This window comes from Telmatherina bonti (assembly GCF_933228915.1).
Source record: "Telmatherina bonti genome assembly, chromosome: 21".
NCBI lineage: Eukaryota > Metazoa > Chordata > Actinopteri > Atheriniformes > Telmatherinidae > Telmatherina > Telmatherina bonti.
Window position 1 is genome coordinate 20,462,856 of NC_136630.1, and position 19,940 is coordinate 20,482,795.

The 19,940-nt window shown below is 38.3% G+C and overlaps 2 protein-coding genes across 2 annotated transcripts; one reads left to right on the forward strand and one right to left on the reverse strand.

Moving 5' to 3' along the window:
* Positions 1–1,499: 1,499 nt before the first annotated feature.
* On the forward strand, positions 1,500–5,948 carry tmem130 (transmembrane protein 130; the record flags this gene model as incomplete). The annotated part of the gene is made up of 8 exons (XM_079260602.1): positions 1,500–1,515; positions 1,571–1,654; positions 1,886–2,057; positions 2,158–2,297; positions 3,850–3,934; positions 4,120–4,322; positions 4,858–4,961; positions 5,808–5,948. 8 exons carry the CDS (start codon positions 1,500–1,502, stop codon positions 5,946–5,948), a joined length of 945 nt encoding a protein of 314 aa, XP_079116728.1.
* Positions 5,949–13,014: 7,066 nt separating this feature from the next.
* On the reverse strand, positions 13,015–18,270 carry nptx2b (neuronal pentraxin IIb; the record flags this gene model as incomplete). The annotated part of the gene is made up of 5 exons (XM_079260349.1): positions 13,015–13,245; positions 16,221–16,400; positions 16,489–16,733; positions 17,068–17,287; positions 17,830–18,270. 5 exons carry the CDS (start codon positions 18,268–18,270, stop codon positions 13,015–13,017), a joined length of 1,317 nt encoding a protein of 438 aa, XP_079116475.1.
* Between the last annotated feature and the right edge of the window lie 1,670 nt (positions 18,271–19,940).

The following is a 19,940-nucleotide window of genomic DNA, read 5'->3' on the forward strand; positions in this document are numbered from 1 at the left end:
AGCTTAAGAATCTTTTTTGAAAAGACATGTCCCAGCTTTATTTATTGTAACATTTTCAGTTTAGATGGGTCATTTTAACAATGTCATTCAGTATTGGTTGTAATATGATATGGCCTAATGGGGGCAATCTAGTCCAGCAATTGGCTTGAGCGGTCTCAACTTACTTCTGTTGTTCATATGTGCTCTTTGTGTTTTTTTTAAAAAATATATTCTTTATGTTTTTTATATGCTTCATGTTGATTGGAGAGAGAGACGAGGTGGTAAATACAGTATCCAACTTCTAAAATGAATTTGAGCTCCTGCTGTACACTTTGCAAGACAGCAACAGCTCATGTGCTGTATGCACCATGTGGAGATATATATGCAGGAATGGCTGCATTTTTCCAAAAGAGAGTTTTCATTTTGACACAAACAAGTACTTTCCACATCTCCACTGCATGTATGTGTATGAATTCGCCCACAAAATTATCCTAGTAGGGAAAGATGCTGCCTTAGAGCATATAGCTTAGGGGCGTCCAGGTCCAGTCCTTGATAATCACTGTCAGGTAGGTTTTCCATGTATCCCTGCTCCAACAAACTGAAATATATGAGACATTGTGCAGAATGTCATTGGTTGTTGGATCCATTTAATGTAAATCAAATGTGTTGGAACTGGGATACATGGAAAACCTGCAGGACAGCGGCCCCATGGACCAACTTTGGACACCCCTGGTATAGATACTACCACAAGAACACAGAACAGTCACAAGGCATGAGGCAGAAAATTTAAACAAAGCAGAAAAGTTAGTGGAATTCTCCGTCTTTTTTGACTCAGTGAAGCAGCAGGAGAACCAAAACAAACAACTCTGAACTTTTACTTTCTATTTCACATCAGCTCTGCTGGTGTCGTCATTTGATTTAATCATCATATGGGATGGATAGAAATTTTTAACGACTTATTTACAATACTCACATAAAAAACAAAACAAAACCAAAAACAAGGATGAATCCCTAATATTTTTAGATATTCTGGAGGAAATGACAAAGAAATGACATTATTATGTTCTTTTTACATAATCAGTGGGTAAGATGCTGATGTGTAGCAGATGTACTGTGCAGGAAATATATAAAAACAGTTGTGTTTCATTGAATTTTGTTAGGTCATGTCAAAGTTCTTATCAATATTATTTATATGAAAATAAAACTACAAAAAAACCCTGCTTCTCACCCGAAGGCTTCTGGGATAGGCTCCAGCTCCCCCGCAACCCTTACTCGGATAAAGCAGTTTCAGAAAATGAATGAATAAATGAATGAAAACTAGAAAAAAATTTATTAGACTCCATAATTATGAGTCATTTTCCAGGTTGTTAGCTTTATTAATTCATTCCACCTCACCGCATTATATTAGCATTTAAGTCTGATTTGAGACAAATTTAGATACTGTAAATGCCTCCATATCTGAGGGGTCATCTCACACCACGGACAGAAAACTTAGAAGCTGACTGTTTTTCCTAAATCACATGACTGAAACGAATGGTGACAATTTCACACTCTTTACAGTTCACATTTTTGCATGCTCTGAATCTCCCAGGCCAGAAAGATCCTCCATCCACTTTATCCACTCGAACTTCAGAGCAACTTCAGAAGGAGAGGTCCAGCAGATATGGAAAGGCAAGTGTGACATTTCTCAAACATCTGACATTTAGCAATCCATTTTTTAAATATATGAATGTGTGTTTACAGAAAACATCCAGTCTGGATATTGATCCATCTCCTCCCTCTTTTCTCGGCCGTGGTTGAGACTGCAGGTCCTTTGACAGAGTTGGGTATGTCGTCCATCATGCTTCTTAATGGTCATCTTGGCTTTATTACAAGACATTTATTTTTGGTTTCATCTTTTCACTAGAAAATATTGCTGGGAAGCTTGTTTTCTATCAAATGGAGGGAAATGCCACCTATGTGAGAGATATGGGAGAGTTGGCATCAGATGTTCCCACGGAGACAATGTTTGAACTCTTCGATCCGCAAAAGAATTTCAGCACAGCCAAGTTTACGTATACCTGGGATCTAGGGAATGGGTAGGAGGATTTATCATGTTTTAAGTATTCAGGGAGGCTTTGAAGGTTTTATGTCTCTTTCTTTTATGGCTTTTTTATTCTAATTTTTTCTTCGATACAGAGAAGTGATCCAAGGGACTGAACCAGTTGTTCGATATCATTACTCAGAGTCAGGAAACTACACTCTGAAGTTGAAAGTCAATGTGGCCAAATCTGCACCTCCAATCACCGGGGTCTACGCTACAGAAGTTCAAGTGCTTGGTTTGTAGTTTCAGCATATACAGCCGCAACTTGTGGCAGCTAAATGTGTAATTTATTTTGCTAACATACAATTTATCACATACAATTTTCAGGAATGACACTTGTTTCAAATACAGTTGCTGCTAGTCTTCCCTGCTTGAATTTATTTGATATTAGAAAATAATCTAAGAAAGTCTACGGTAAATGTTAGTCTTTGTGCTCAATGATATAAAGTCATTTTCTGAGGCACTTGATGTGAAATGTTAAAGTTGAGCCCCATTTTATAGTTTTGAATCCAACAGTTGTCTATATTTCTGCATAAATGTGGCTTAAAACATCACCAGATTATCTCATAACAACCGAAAGTTAAAAGTGTATCTCACACTTAGTTATTTATGCATTGTTGGAAATTAAGCATTTATGTTTGAGTGGCAAAAGTGTGAAAATGTGAATAATGTTTGCCTGGTTGGCTTCCCAAAGCTTTAACTCTTAAACTGATGGAATTTTTTTATAAAAACTTCTCACTCAAGTCCTCTCACCACGTTTAGATTAAGATCAGGATTTCGACCTAGGAGTTTCAAAACTTTTTTCATTTTATTTGAACTGAAAATTTCCTCAGAATAAGTTCTGTGCTCAGAGTTGTTGTCTGGCCACATGATCTACTTTCTCTTTGTTGTTGAGATCACAGATGATCTGTTATTTCCCTCAAAAACTTTCGGGATTGACTGATAATTCATTGTTCCATCTGTGAAACGTGAGGCTATTCAGCTCGGTCCCATGAGAGCCCTGCAGGTTTCAACACACCCTGCAACAACACACAGTTGACTCAAATTAATAAGTCATCGTGAGGACTTTCACTGGCTGTTAAATCTATATAATTTGGGTCTGTTGCTGAAGCAGGAATACATTGAAAACCTGTAGAGCTGCAGGCCTCATGGGACTCTGTTGTACAGCTCTGGTGTAAGGGAAGAGAAGATGGCTAGATGGGCCTGGGTGACCTTTCTGGAGAGCAATGGCTTTCCTCTTGCATTCCTGCAGTGCACATAGTTGTTGTTATTACCATGATGGTATTGTCATATCCTAACATTTTCCACTGCAAGACAGGTCTTTAGTCAGTTATAGGTGACAGAGTATTGCAGGTTTTTCTCTCGGAGTAATCTTTGTTGGTCATCCATTTTGAACACAATCTGTCTTAACTCTGGATCTGTACAGTCCAAAGTGTGGAGACAGGGTTTTTTTTCCCAGTCTGGTGAGCCTTAACAGCTTTAATGTTCCCAGACATCTTTGCATTTTAAAAACATTTGTGTAGATCAGTACCATACCAATCACAGACATGCACTACCAGTCAAAAGTTTGGGTACACTTTCCCTTTGGATTTGATGGAAAGGTGAGTCCAGACTTTTGACTGGTAGTGAATAATATTCAGTTTTTCTCAATAAAAAAAAGTTTATTTGGTTTCTTTGTTTAATTTGTTTTAGCCTAATCTTCGGATATGAGTATAAGCACATGTGGTAGATGTTGTGCTTGTTGTTGGTAAAGGATGAATTCACCAATAATGAGATTTAATTTGCAGATGCCATAAAAAATATCGAACTAAAGGGGCCAGCAGACTACGAAGTGTCTCAGGACACCAGTTTGGCTTTTCATGTTGATGGAAGGTAAGGTTAATATAAAATGACCAAAGAAGAGAAAAATTTACAAAGTACAATTGTATTTACTTGATAAAAGCAGTATGACAAATAAGTACGCAAAAAACACTTTTAATATCTTGTTCGTAACTGACCAGCTCAGCAAAGAAAAATAAGATCTGAAATCAATGTTTTTTCTGTGACGTTGTCTTCAGTCCTCCCATGTGGGTGTGCTGGCGTTTCCTCACAAACTGTGTGCCTGACATGATGGGCGGATGCACGCTGACCATGTTGTATGAAAACACACTTCGGCTGAACCACACCTTCACCTCCGCTGGCGTCCACTGCCTGGATATCAGTGTTCGCAATGACATCAGCAAGCTACAGACCTCTTTCAGCCTCTATGTCAGGAGAAGCTGTGAGTAAATGCATTGAAACCAAGAAGTATCTAAAATGAGGCCAAGTACACACTCAGCTTTTGTTGATTTTCACCAATCAAAAAATTTTTTGTTTGAACCAAGATATGTTGTGCTGTGTCATGCGGTTTTCCACATAAAACATACCATGTGCCATCTAGCTGCATTAGTTCCACAGAGACAGAGGGAACATGGAAAACCAAGGAACCCAAGCAAATCAGAGGACGCCGATCAGACTGATCCTCACATGTCTACCATGCTCAATTGATTTGCTTTTGCTGTGATTCATTTGAAGTTTTGATGCAACTGACACTGAAAGTAAACAACCTTTTTTTAAAATTTCTTTTAATCTTTCTTCCTGAGAAATATACTGTGGCTGAGGAGTTTCCGCTTTGTTCCCAAGATCCTGATCTGTGTGAATCACATTGTTTCTTTCATCATGTCACCCAGATACTAAATGGCTCACATTGTTGTCTATACAACACTAATCTCAGGTTACACTCACTCTGTGGCATGTTTTGTGTGTGTCATCTGCAGATAATATCCATCTGTTCTTCATCCTGTCATGTGCTGCAGTTCTTGTAGCCACTTTCTCCTTTATCATAGTCATCGCGTGCCGTCCTCGTCACAGCAGGTCACAGGTAATGTATATAAAGAGCTGAGCATTTTGGTAAAGCTTCTAATGAATCAGGTGTAACGTTATGAATGTGAAATATTCTTTTTATTCTGCCAAATGATTTTTTCATGTAACTTGGATGTAAAAACAAAGAGGCATGAATATACCTATCAATCCAACAGATTTTATATGTATAGCACATTTCATACAAAACTGAATACAAATCCAACTGACTAACATAAACAAGGCTAAGGAGTATCAAAGCAACAATTCTGGAATTGGATAGAATTTGCAGATGATTAGGTTATAAAACTTATTTTTGAGGATAACATTTTTTTTTTATACAAATATGGAAGTTAGCAAAGCAGTTAAATAAGACTGAAGAAAAAGTGAATTCAAATCAGACTGAAGTTTAACAATTGCATTTGTTTCACTTAAAATATGGGTATAAACAATAAAGAAATAAAGAGACTTGATGAAAAACATACACTATAGTTTAGGATGGTAAAATATATTTTTTCTGTATTTTAGTATTAGTGAAAAGCTGCATTGACAGGAGACAGGTGATAGTAACAGTATATAATCACCACAAGCTATGTCCTACTGATAAGGTCTACTCATTAGGATTCTTTATTTGTTTTCAGTAACTCACTGACTGGGAATTATGTCAGTCCACAGAAGGCTATCTGTGGTAATTAATAAATCAATACCTGATGAAACAACTTCAGTGGTGCAGACATTCCCACAATCTGAGTGTTTCCTAGATAACAGACTCATTTTTGTTAGTAAAGCAGCGTTTTTTTCACAAGTGTATGTGAAACATGAAAAAGTGGAACTTACTGATATTTGTCTGGTACATGTCAAATTACAGATTGCAATGTCCAGTAACGCCATATTTCTGAAGGACCAGGAGTCAGGGGGTCAAAGCAAAATCCTTTTTAAGTTCTCCAGTGGGGAGAGTGGAGAACTGGAGCCTCTCATCATGCAGCACGAGACGCAGTACAGTTCCTAACCCTCACACTGCACCTCTGTATCTTCTCTCTCTTTGTGCCAAACTGGGAATAAATGTATGGGTGTGTATTTGGCAGAGGGAAATGTACAAGTAATAATAATGTTTTAATAGCATGTATCTCTTATCTTACTTTAGACATTGCTTGTAGCTAATCTGTGCTTGTGTATAACTTGTTAAGTCATTTACATAAACAACGCAACATCAGTGCCTCTGTGTGTCTTGTCTTTGTACCAATGTTGAGCTAAAAGATGACACATTGTATTTAATCCTTAATAATGATGATATTGATCCATTAATGGGTTGCAGAGCTGAGGCTGACATTCAAATGGACTCATAATAAATTAATAGGTGAAGTGAAGGTCATGTTTCAACAATGAGCATTGATTTATTTATGCTATGAATCTCACATCTCATCTATATATGCCTTTTTTTTTTTTAGATAAATGCAGGAGATTTGAGGTTTGCTTTGCTCTTTGCCATTCCTGGAAAGATTAACCAACCTGATCTCAGAGGTTGATGAAAACATTATGTGTCTTCAATAAATATTCAATAGTTCTACAATGACTATGTTTATCGTACACTGTTTTTACAGCGTGTCCCTCTTTCAGTATTCATCATCTCAATATGTCACACTCCATGACATCTAGTAGTGAGACGAGCAGCAGGAGTGACACGACACAGAGAATTGTAGTGAAACTAATGTGTGAATGTCATCACATCCATGTTCCAGGTGGTGTTTGTCACATTTGGAGCCTTTCATTCGGATGTAAAGGCTTACAAGTAGGAAAATGTGATGGTGGAGGGAACAAGCCATGATTTATTATGAAAACAACTATTTGCAGAAAAGTTTAAGTCTGAAGCAGAAATTTAAGAAGGATCATTTAGATAACAAAGGAGTAACGCCAACATTAAATCTTCTGTAGAGTTGTTGAAGGAGGTTTTTTGGAATGATTGATACAAAGAAGTGAGGCTGATTTTTAGGCTGTTGGACCAAAGAAGAGTGTTTACTGTAAGAAAAGAAGAGATTCTGGATCATTGATAAACTGGGGACAGAGTCAGAAGATTAGATTTCCTTTCTTCTGTATCAGTCACTCCAACTGTCTCCACGGTTTATCCATGAACAGTTATGTTGAAATGTGAGGTGATGGTTGGTGAGATTCCCCTAACTTTCCACATGTCTTGATGTAGGATGCCTGAACAATGGATAACAGTGGTCATGACCAAACTACTGTATATCAGCAGGTTGTATATGTGCTGCTCTTAACCTTTATTTCTCTTGTGCGTAACAAAAAGTGCTGGATGAGGTGCAGAGGTGTCAGGCTGCCACCTCCTTCCTATCAACACTCTGTTCTGTTGCATTCCTGATTATATGTTCCACTGATTGCTAAACCAGACTCATCTTATGTCTCTTTGCCAAGTTCTTTTTATTTAGTTATCTTTTCTTTTTCTAAGCTAAAAACCTTTTGGTGCCAAACTTAAAATCTGATCTTAAGTTGACTTGACAAATGAAATAACACAAAAAACTATAGATCTTTAAGACCCATGTTGCCCGTACTTGCCGATATGCTCTCTACAACATCAAGAGAATCAGACCGTACCTGACAGAACACACGACTCAGCTTTTGGTTCAGGCTCTGGTCATCTCATGCATCGATTACTGCAATTCCCTCCTGGCAGGTCTGCCTGCATGCTCTATTAAACCTCTGCAGATGATCCAGAATAGAATAGAATAGAATAGAATAGATAATAAAAGCAACAAATGTTTACCTTAGAGCATTACCTTATCAAGATGTTTGTATTTAATGACATGTCCTTTAGAAAACTCAGGAAAAACCTGAAATTTCTTGATAAAAATAAATGCAGTTTGATAAATATTTTGCCTCAGTTCATGATTTACACTAACATTACAACTTCCAGATCACAATGGATCAACGAAATCCCAAAAAATCACAGGGATCTGGAGTCTAAATGACAGCATTTCATATATTATTAGAGACACTTGTCAAGATCTATAAATTATTTTAAATGTAAATACCTGCACATCATCACATTTGTGTAGTAACCATCTGAACTGATTCACTACAATCATTCAAAATGAGCTCTATCAGGGAAGAAAGATATATAAGATATAACAAACTATCCCCTGCCTTGTTATATATATAAACCTGAAAAAGGAAACCTTACATGGATAAATGAAAACTTGCTTTCTAATTAGTTAGAAAATTGCAATCATGTCTTTTTTGCCATTTTTGGTTTTCCCAGTTCTCGACTTTGTTTGATGAGAGACATTTCAGACAGGCAATGCAATCATCAGCTAATCTTAATTGTTGTACAGGATGCTCTATTTAAACTTGTTTAGCCTGCCTACCTGCACTGCTTCCTCCACAAGCTGCTTTGCAACACACCCACACAATTAGTGTATGTCATTGATGCTATTTCTGGGATGGAAAAAACAGAAGACTTAAACAGATGTTGGGCTCAAAAGGTTTCCAGGCTGGATATTTTGAGGGGCCATTTTTCAAACAGAGACTCCTTATGCTTACGGTTCAACATGTGCTGACACAAGCAAGCAAGTCTACATAACACGTGACTTAACTTTTGTACAAAAGTTTGTTTTCAACAGAATTTTGTCTGTAGATTGAAGTCGGGTTAACATTGGCATAAGGATGTATATTCAAACTATCTTTGAATAACTAATTATGCTGTAAACATTATTTATTAGATTCTAATCTATCCAAAGCACTGTTACTAGCATGTTAGCATTTTAGCATGCTAACATTTTCAACAAAAACTTGTGTACATTTTCATTCATTCATTCATTCATTTTCTGAACCACTTAGTCCAGTTAAGGGTCGCGGGAAGCTGGAGGCTATCCCAACAATTATTGGGTGAGAGGCACAGTACACCCTCGACAGGTTGCCAGTCCATCCCAAGACATGTACATATTCAGCCAAATTGGCATACTTTTATTTGTTCTTATCCAATGAATAACTAAATTGTAAAAATCTCACCAAGCAATCAATCTAAAAACTGCTTTGAAATGCACTTTAAAGTTGGGGCACTAGAGGTGTCACCACTTCATTGATCATAACACTCTTGTTGTAAATTATGATCCATGGATCCATGATTCAACAGGGCATTTTATATTGGAAATCTATACCATGGCAAATTTATAAGAATTCTGATCATTTTGATGTAAGTACAATTACAAAATTGACATAAATTGATGGATTCAAGCCATTCTAGCAGAATGTGTAGTCAAAGGTCAGACGAACAAAAGACTGAGATGAATATTTAGAAATAACACATTTAAAAATAAATAAAAGATGCTGAAAACTGGAAACAAGTGCCTCAACCAAACTAAATTTCTTAAACTTTCCTGACAGAATGTGATCAGTTCATGTATTAATAGCGATTTGGCAGCTTGGGTTGTGCTTGATGATCTTTTGTCTTCTGCTAGAGATGTCACAGAATTGTTAATTGTGAGCTTCCTGATGAATCTTAGGTGTCAAAGAAGCTGTGGGGAGCTGCAGATGCTAACAGCTGACACCACTCCTATCAGAGAGTGAACCTTGAGCAAAGACTTCCAGAGCGCAGTTTTTCACAGTTACGTACAGCCTCAATTGATTTAGGTCACATTCACTAAAGCTCTATGAGTTTTTCGTTTTTTTTCTCTCTGCATTTACCTCATGTTGTTAAAATATTAAACGATTGCATAAACATCAAGCATATGCAGATATACCTTTTTTTTTTTTAAAGCACAGCAATGTGCCATTTTTTTCTTCCCCAAATGTGCATCTTTGTGACTCACATATTCAGCTTAATGGCAATAAGAAATGACGACAGACTGGCTTTCTTAATTTAATTTTCAGATACTGGCTCTAAATAGATCCGATTAAAGTCTGACATTTGCAGAAAATGTCAGCCTGAGTTTGATAGACACAAATGCAGGATCAATGTATATATGTTTGTAGTTAATCTCAGACAGGTAGCAAGGAACACTACATAAGGAGAATCAGGGTAAAAGTCTGGTACAGGAAAGACAAGACTACACAGGAAAGCTTCCCAAACACTAGGGATTAAATACAAAGAAACACAGGTGCAACACATGAGGATAATGAGGGGAACACAGGTGATCTCCATAATGGGAGGGGCAGGAGAATCCTGGGAAATGTAGTCTTGGCCAGTGATCAGTAGGCAGGTGAGGCTGAGCGAATCAGAGGAGGGGCAAACATGACAGGAAATGACATGTTTTGAAAAAGAGGGGAAAACGCGTACCTGTATGGAAAAGCATCAAAGTATAAATGGGATACATTTTCTCTTTAAAAAAGTGTGATTTGAAACAGCTATTCACCAAAGAGATCAGTGAGAAAAATGCAATGGCAAACATCAGCCAAAAAATATTCTAGTTCTTTTTGTGCCTTCAGGGTTTTATTTCTGCAGTTTGAAACAGAGCTGAATGTCCACGTTATTATATCAAAAAAAAGAAATAAGTCCATAAATAAATAAATAAATAACTCCAAAAAGAATGGAATTTTATGCCCCTTTTTAACATTTTTTCCAGGCAGTCAGTGGTTGGATAGAGCATTTAAAGGAGAGCGTGACGCTGCCTCTGACCTTTTGGCCTCTCATCTGCTAAGCCTGGTTAATGCCACAGGCCACACATGTTGTGGGTTGACCTCAGTCAACAGAGTGTAAAGATCCTGCTCAGCCTGTGTTAATATCTACTCATGTCACTACTGCCTGACCAGCTTAATAGATACAAGAAACAAGGTGATTTTAAACTGGTGTAAAACTGGCTTTATCCTTAAACAAAGTCTACCCGATTTAGCTCTAATGATCCCATGTGACCCTGAGATCCCAAACAGGACTCTTATTGCCCAACACAGACTAAGATAAGACATGCAATCAGGAAAATTTAACTGGGAGATTAATCACTCTTCAACAAATTTTTGCAACAGATGTTTTCTTTATTTTCTTATTTATCATACATGGGCAAAGCAAATCATTTCCAACAGTTAGAAAAAAGCTTTTAATGGCACTTGAATCTTGAAAGAAGGCCACATAACAAGGTCTATGAATCACACGCGAGCTTAAAAACATGTTACATTTAAAAACACAGTAACCATATGTCAAATTCCGCTGGACATGCACAGTGAGTAACAAAAAACAAAGAAAAACATACAAGTAATTCAAAATACACATTTGATGGATCTTATGGGACTGCTTTGTTCTGTTGTCTATTTACTTGATGAGACTTTGCACAGCAGCAATATCACAAACCACGAATAAAAATATTTCACAACACTGTAGCTATGAATATATTTTCAACATGATTCATTATCTAAACAGTTTTTAATTCAATCAGCCAGGTAGAAAACACTGTGATGGGCCCACAGTGATCCACCGCTGCAATACCAAATATTTTATTTGCTATTATAATCCCCCTAGAATGATACATTTATAAAGGATAGAACAAATTCTCATGAAAAAGCCTAATGCATTTGAACAGTGAAAGGTAATTTGTGTACGTTTGTGCAAGACCAGGTCACTACATCAGAGTGTGAAAAGGCGAATCATGGAGAAGGGGGTTTGTCTTACAGCTAATCCCTGCAGAGACACCATGACTGGTCTAATGAAGTTATACTCCCACTTCAGCAATTTGCACTTTGGTGTGTTACAACCAGCCCAGCTTCACGAAAAACAAAATAACAAAAAACATACAAAATGTCCATTTTCTCTCTTACATCCATGATTCCAAGTCATAGGATATGTCTAGACCAGGGGTGCCCATGTTTGTTCCTCAGCATGTAACATCCTGCAAATGCATCCTCTGCCCAACAAAAATAATCAAATGAATGTCTCATTACCAGGCATCTGCAGAGCTGAATGGTATACAGAAGAGGAAATTCAGCTGTTGGATTCAGGTGTGATGGAGAAGGGTTGCATCTAAAAGTTACAGAATAGTAGATCTCCAGGACCGGACTTCCTGCCTTTGCCTCTGCTCTAATGTCTCTAGGTCATGTGACATGACAGAAATTGGGATATATGAGTACCAAAATGTGTCAGCCATTACCATTAAGCTTTTCATGCATGTGATTTGTAACATATCGACTTAACCATTCATACTACTCCTCATCATGCACTTTTTGATAGCAAACCCAAACCATTAGTGGCTGAGAGAAAAGCAAGGAATCAGAAGCAAAGGAGAAAAGTTGCAAAGTTTACACAACCCAATGGAAAGTAGTGATGTAGGAACATTTGTGCTGATGTAGAACTGTGGTGTGTTGACAAATGGAAAATGAAAGTGGCTCTATTATGAACATTTCAGTCCAATTTATTTTACTATTCAAATCCAGAAGTGCAAGAAATAATCAAGCATTTTTCACAAACCCCTTCATTTGTTTTGTTTTGATCCTCCCAGATCAGCCTCTGCCAGAAACAAGCGAACAGAGAAAGTTCCACCCTATTTCCTGCCTGCGGACTGCATCTGATTGGTCAATTGAGGCAAACTATTTATCAAACTGCACCTATGTTTCTCAAGGTATTTCAGGTTTTTCTCTGAGTTTTCTAAAGGAAGTTATACTGAGCAGTGAAGGTGGGTGTGGCTTTCTAATCGTGAATGTGCACAACTTAGAGAAGATGACCAATCACAGAGTCCCACCCTCGAGACGTCACTAAAGTTTCGAAGTTTCGCCCACATGTCTGATGAGTATTCAACAATATAACACTGTAGAAAGCTCAGAAAAAGAAATAGCATAATAGAGCCTCTTTCAGCTGTGTCTGTGCAGGGATCTCGGTAGGAAAATTGTAGTTTCGTTTAACTTTTGATTGTGCCTTGTGCACCATGTGGCAATTTCAGGTGATGTCATGAAATCAGGTTTGTTTCAATATTTGGTGCTACAGATTCCACCTGGTTAACAAACAACAGAGAATAAAAGCTTTGTCACACATCTCTTCATAAGCTGAAGATGTTAAAGGCCTTGCAGTAACCTTTGCAGAAAACATTTCAAAAAGATGGAATGATAATATGCTCGCTGGAATGTTACACATATGTCTTTAGGTTTTAAGCGTTGGGCAGTCGCTCCAGACACATCTCCAAGGGCCGCTTGGATGCTCCCCTTCCAAAAACTTCAACGTTGCTTGCTAGCCAGGAGATCACATTCCCAGGGATGTAAGAACTGCAGTTTGCCATCGACTGGATCTCAACTGGCTTTAGAATACGGTCCCAGATGTTCACCTGACTCATCTCGCCCACGAAGGCCTGTCCAGCATCAAAGCGCCCACCTACCACATCCTGTGAGGGCAGTAAACCGTCAGAGGTGCATTCACACAGCATCAACAACATTATCAGAGGTAATCATCTTTCCAAAGCAGAGGAGGCGGTCACTGGGAAAAAGGGAATTAAACTTCAACTTTCTTCTGATGTGTTATGACCTTTTTCTGGTCTCAGCTGTTTGATCATCATCCAACACAGCATCATGGCAGGTGTGAAGCAGTCACACATTGACTAGTGTCCTGAAATATTACTTTTTCTTTTGTGCCTCTGTGTGTGTGTGTGTTTATGTGTGCACATATAATATCTAACTAAATAAATAGTTTTAATACATGTTCAAGTATTGTATGTAACGGTCACATTGGGAAAGTTGACCCAGTTTAGCGGCTGAAAGTCTATGTTTGCTGTCTTATTATTCTTAATTTTTGTTTTCTCTCTTATTATTTCCACTTTTGCTTTTTGTCTGTTTAGGATTAGGCCTTTAAAACTTCATGGAAGAGACCTTTTCACAATGTTAACTGTATGGTCAGTATTTGCATGTACCAGGTTACAATTCCCACCTTCTCTTACAAAACACACACATATGGTAGGCCTATAGAGAAACAGTGTACTGAATTACTTTGAAAGTAATAGTGCGATTCTCTGTACTTCTGTGCAAAAAAGACTTTTTTTTTTTTATTTCATTAGTATTTCATGATATACAATGAGACTATAGATTTAAAGAATCACTGTGTATTACTTTTTGTTCTGTGAGTATTTAGATTTTAAGAGACATGGAAGGGAGTTTTACGTTAACAAAAACATATACGAAGCCACTGCACACACAAAAAAAGAAAAAAATACCAAAACAAACAAACAAAAAAGCAAACAAAACTGATTTGCTAACAGTGCGCAGGGTTATTCATGCATCACTTAGTATGTCTGCATGAATTGCTAAATCGAGGCAAGTTTGCTTGTGATGGGAGAAGAAAATATAAAGAAAAATAATTTAGCACCAGCAAAGTAATTTTTTGAACCTGAGAGCAATTCTGCTCATAAAAACTGCGCCTGTCTTTAACACATTTTAAACGGACCTACAAACTGTGTGCGTAATTGCGTGCATGTGACTGTCACAAAGAGACAAACCAAGCAAAGGGACACACAGAACCCATTTTCACCCTCATGTGTATAATTTTTCTATTCATACCCTCACATGTTTTTAAAAAATTTTCAGACATTTATTATGTGCACATTTTTCTTTTTCTTTTTTGACACCGTCTTTTTTCTTTGCTGCTAAAGGTTATTTAAGTTTTTGTTGCCGTTTTATCTCTAAACTCGCCATGCTACTAACCATGAAACGCAGTTTTAATACGGTGTCTGCAACCAGTTTGCTCCTGCCACGATCTAACAATAACTTAGCAAAAATTTGAGATTTTACACGCAAATTGGGATCTTAGCAGATCCATCTTATAGTTTGTCATCAGTTGTTTCATGTAAACCCTAGTAGCCTATCTTCCCAGTATGGAGTGGGATTAAAAATTCAATTGACCACTAAGACACAAACGCTTGTTGGCTAAATTTGAAAAATGGAAGAAAAGTAGGCCTGTTGCCTATTTGGATCTAGAAATGAAAAGCAACAGACGGAAGTAACCTAATTAAAGCAGATGTTTTTCCATCACTAGGCCTTTAAAAGAAACCTGAAGAGATTGTGTCACACTTGACCTGTGGCCACATTTAACCCACTAAGATGTACACAGCACATGCATGTGCATCCCCTGCAGACCAGCACGTTTGCCCTCTCCTTCCTTTCAAGCCTGACCTAACATGATATTATGCCATTGTTTGCAAGACATGAGGAAAACATCAACAATTTACAATAAAACTTGAGTTTAAAATCTTGCTTGCTTTGTTTATCATGTTTTAATCTGATCCAGAAGCTGTAAAAATTTTGCAAACATAGAAATTCTTCTTGTTTTAAAAAAAAAAATTCTAAGGTTTATGACATTTTTAACACTGCTGGCATTTTGCAATCCATTATTAATGACTTTTGTACGTCTTGATGAATTAATGGGTTCATAATTAATACACATGGATGCAGGCGACCATTCTACTGTAGCTGGACATCTGGACTTCCAAAACTTGAAAGTTTGCTCATTTCCAACACAAACAGCCTTTTAGGATAACGCGGTAGCTCTGGTTGCTATTGTTGTGGCTTCAGCTTGAGTCAGTGGTTCTGGGAGCTAAATGCTATCATTAATCTGCAGGCATGCTTACAAGGCTGATGTTGGCCTCGCTTGTCATGGATTAGTTGAGCCAGTTCACATGCTAACATTTCTAACTTACAGTGTAACAGGATAGGAAAGACATTAGTAGACATTTATTTATTTGTTTGTTTTCGCATGTCAAACTTTTGTTAGATCAACGTGTTTATTCTGGTGGGACCATAACTGCTTGTGTCAAAAATCACTGCAATCCAACTGATGGCTGGAGAGACATTTCAGTCTGAACCAACCACTATGCCATACTGTGCTTATCAATCAAAATGCTTATTTTTCATATAAATGAGCTTTGTGCTGCATTTGCACTGCCTTTTTCCAAATATCTGATCAGAAATGTTTCCTTTTTTCAGCTAAACACACTCATTTCCTGTAGCAACATCAGCAGATGTTTTTTATTTTTTGCTATTTTGCCACAGCAGTAAGCCTCTGCCTCATTTCTGCTGCTTTCCCTAGGGCTGATTTTCTCATTTCCACCTACAGTTTGCAGAAGCTCCTCTTATGCAGGATTGCTTATTAGTAAAACAATTTGACATCACACCCTTAAGACTTTTCCTTTACATAACATTAACAAGTTACTTCAAACAGTTGATTTGACTTTGTTAATTTGTAAGACCCACAAGTCACTGGGAGTGTGATTTCCTTTCAAGTGGCTGCCTCATTTGATCATGACAAAAGAGGAAGAATAATGACGCATAATAGGAACCCAATAACACCAAGTGTTCTATTGCATGTTCTTACCTGCTCCTGCCCCAGGATAATGACTCCTCCTGGTTTGATGGGATGCCAGGCAGCGAGATTCTCACCAGTTCCCAGCTTCTCCCCATCTTGGTAAGCCTCCCACTGGCCATCCCGTGTTGTCCAGGAGATGCAGATATGGTGCCACTTTCCATCACGTACCTCTAGAGGCAGCTGGGCAACCTACAGTAAAAGCAGATTGCATTTTTGGATTTGCATATTTTGCTTCTCAAATCGTTCTTCTCAAACAACCACAACTGTCTGGACTTGCCTTGTCATTAATGAGAAGCTCTATTGGGTTATTGCCCCACTCGATCAGCACAATCTCATTTGCTTGCCCTGGAACGCCATACGAGAAAGGTGTCCCAATACCAGGGCTGGCACCAGACTTGATCCACATGCAGAGTGTGAAGGCATACATTTCTGGCAGGCTCTTAGTAAAACGGCCATACAGATAGTTGGTCCGCTGGGGGAGGGACAGCTTAAACTGCTCTGGAGACTTGAAGTCTCCCCCTCCTAATGCATGAAAAGGTAGAAAAGACAGAGAGGATGCGAGTGCAAGGAGAAAGAGGTGATCCGTTAATTTCATTTCATGCTCAGTGCACACAAAAAGACCTGCAGATCTTTTCTAATGTAATGTCCAGCACAGCGTGGTGTGAATGAATTCTAAAATCGTCAGTGTCTGAGTGCAAAATTTTAGCATCTGCATTGGTGCTGTATAGGCAAGCAGAATTCCTGATTTCATTTCACACCTATCTTAATATGAAAAAAAAGCCTTATCTTGACTTTATTTGCATAGCTATTAATGAACATCTGCTGGATAAAGGGAACAAGCAGTGTTTTAAAGTACCTTTCTCCAGTTCAGTGATCCGCTCCACCAGAGCATTCAGAGTGCTCTCTGTTTTCAATCTGTAGGCAGCTGTGGCATTGGAGAGCAAGCTCTTTTCCTCCTCCAAGTTGCTGACTTTTTTCAGGAGCTGTTTCTCCAGTTCTCCCAGCCTACGCTGCAGCAGGTCGCGAAGCTCACTGGGAAATGAGGCGCCAGATATGTTGGCCCTCATTTGCTGTTGCTACGAATGGATGAGTGAGAGATCATGAGGAGGAAGTGCACCGAGGTAATCAGGAGAACTCAGCATGCAAGTGATTCCTTACATCACTATGAAACAAGCTTTGATCCTTTTGTACAGTATCCCAAGACAGCTATCAATGCAATTTTAAACACGTTATAAATAAAAACTGGAACATCTTTGTTATAGTTTTAGCAGTTTGGATGATTAAACCATATTAAACTTGAGCTGGAAACAAATTATTGTCGCATTATTTACATTATTAAAGCAGTTTTTCAAGCAGTAAGGAGGATACTATTTCATCTTTTGAAGGCAAAAGCAAAATAAAATCACCCAGTTAGGGCTCCATTTTAAGACAGACACATGCTGGACACACTTAATCTGTGCACTGATACTTCCTTCGGCTCTCACTGGCAAATTCTGTAATGATTCTAGAAAGACCTGAAAGGCAACTCTACCAGTTGCTTCTATATAAATCCCTTCTCAAGCTGTGCTTTCAAGGTGTTGCACGCTGGTTCTCCTTTGCGCAGCCAATGTCACCTTACCTCCAGGTTCTCCAGTCGATCCTTGAGACCCTGCATGGTTTTCCCAAGATTATCAATAGAGTCGTTTGGATCTCTGGGAACATCGCCCATTGTATTCTGCTTGTCTTTCCCCCATGAACCTCCTTTGCCGTACTTCCTATCGGCAGTGGCTGAGGCGCACAGGGACAGCTTTGTGGTTAACTCGTTGATGGTGCCCAGCTGCTTGGAAATAGTTTCTTTCTGTTGTAAAATCGTCTCCCGCAGCTGCATGACTGTGTTTCTGAGTTCCTCTTCTTGATCCCCGACGGAAAGCTCTGGTAACAACGTTACGGGGCAACTGGCATCTCCGCTGATGGGTATTGCCCGGCAGATGTAGCGCTTCCCATCGTCCACCTGAGCGCTGGTTATGTGGCCACAACCCAGGGCGAAAACGCACAACACGCCGCGCAAAAACGACAACATCCTGTTTGATTTTTATTGTGACGGAAAATGAACAGAAAACTGAACTTTAAGCTTGCAATCCTCTCCGTTTAAACTCTCCAGTGTTGCGCGTAAAAAGCGCACCAAAAAGACGCAGACCTAATTATTTCTCCAAAGTGGCGCCATGACCAAGCATCATAATCAAGACAATCCAATCAAGTGTGAGTCTGTCACCTTAAGCCCGTTAATGCTGCTTGTGCTAACAGGACTATTTCTGGCGCAGAGTGCGCGCACGGTGTGGTGCTGAACGGACAGCTCCTTGCACGAAAGCGGATTACCAAAAAAGGTGTCTGTGAAAGCGCATTGATTGGTTAAAGCTGGCTGACGTCACAGCCGCGGGTTTGATTACTTGTAATCATCTAATGAAGCAACACAAACTCAATATTTTTAGCTATTCTCACAACTGATCACTCCCATCTGGTTTCAGCACGTATCCATGTGGAATGCAGGTGAATCTTGTCCTTATGTTAAAGTGTATGAGCTAAATCAGTAACACAACATTTATAAGTCCAGCGGCGCAGGATTTATTTACCAAGAGCAAGTAAGTGTAATTGCTGTGCGCTCTGAAACATTTACAAAATGTGAACCCAGATAATAAAGCAATTCAAGGCCTGAACCGTGTGAAACATGACGGTTTTCAAATGTAGGCAATCCTCTTCATTAAAGCAAGCAATGAGGTAACAGGATGTGGTGGTAAACAATTAGCAACAGTTGCCTGCCTCGCTGTAAAGGTCAATAAAACCTGGTGTGCAGCCTAGAGGACGCACCACTGTGCTTTGCGCATGGAGTGTCATGGACTAAATCAGAAATATGTCGGTCAGGGATGTGTCCTCATTGTAATGCAGCAATAAAAATCCTCCAATATATTCAAAAGTCTACTTTTAAAATCGTAATTACAGTTTTATTGTTGTCAATGCATGTCTCAGACATTGTTGTGACACTTTGTAGAATGGAAAATGTTTTCAATAAATCGCGATCAGGTCATTTGGAAAGCCTTTCTTTAGAAGTTTAATGATTGTTCTCAAGCTTTTCTACAGAATAAACCATAAATCTCGACATAAAAGACATTTAAATGTGGGGTTGGTGTCGATTTAAGCAAAGGAAGAAGGAGAAATATTTGTTTGGCTTATCTGTTTCGAACTCAAGTCAAAGGTTCACCACTCTGGGGTTCTCACATTATTAAAATAGAGAATAATTCCAAATAATTTACAAACTCCAACTCCAAAATGGTTTGGATGCTGTGCAAAATAATACTAAATAAAAACAGAAGATGGTGGGATCATATTTGTCTTCGCAGTTTTATGTTACAATATTTATACATAGTGGATAATTTTTCTGAAGACTTTTTTTTTTTTTTTTTTTTTACATGTTTTACAGTTTGTAGCAGATTGGTGAAAACCCTGTACATCAGTATATATCTAAGGTACTGCTTGTTTGAAATGTTGCTTTTACACCTTGTCATCTTACTGAGATGTTAATAATTAAACTGTCAAATCCTCCTCCAGTTGTTTTTCATTTGTGCCAGCTTATTCTGTATGTTTTCTCTGGTTGCAAATTGTTTTTAGATGTATTCCTGCCATCAAATTTAAACTTAGATGATAATAATAAATAAAAATATCAAATGGAAGGAGGCCGAAGAGATTGATCACCAA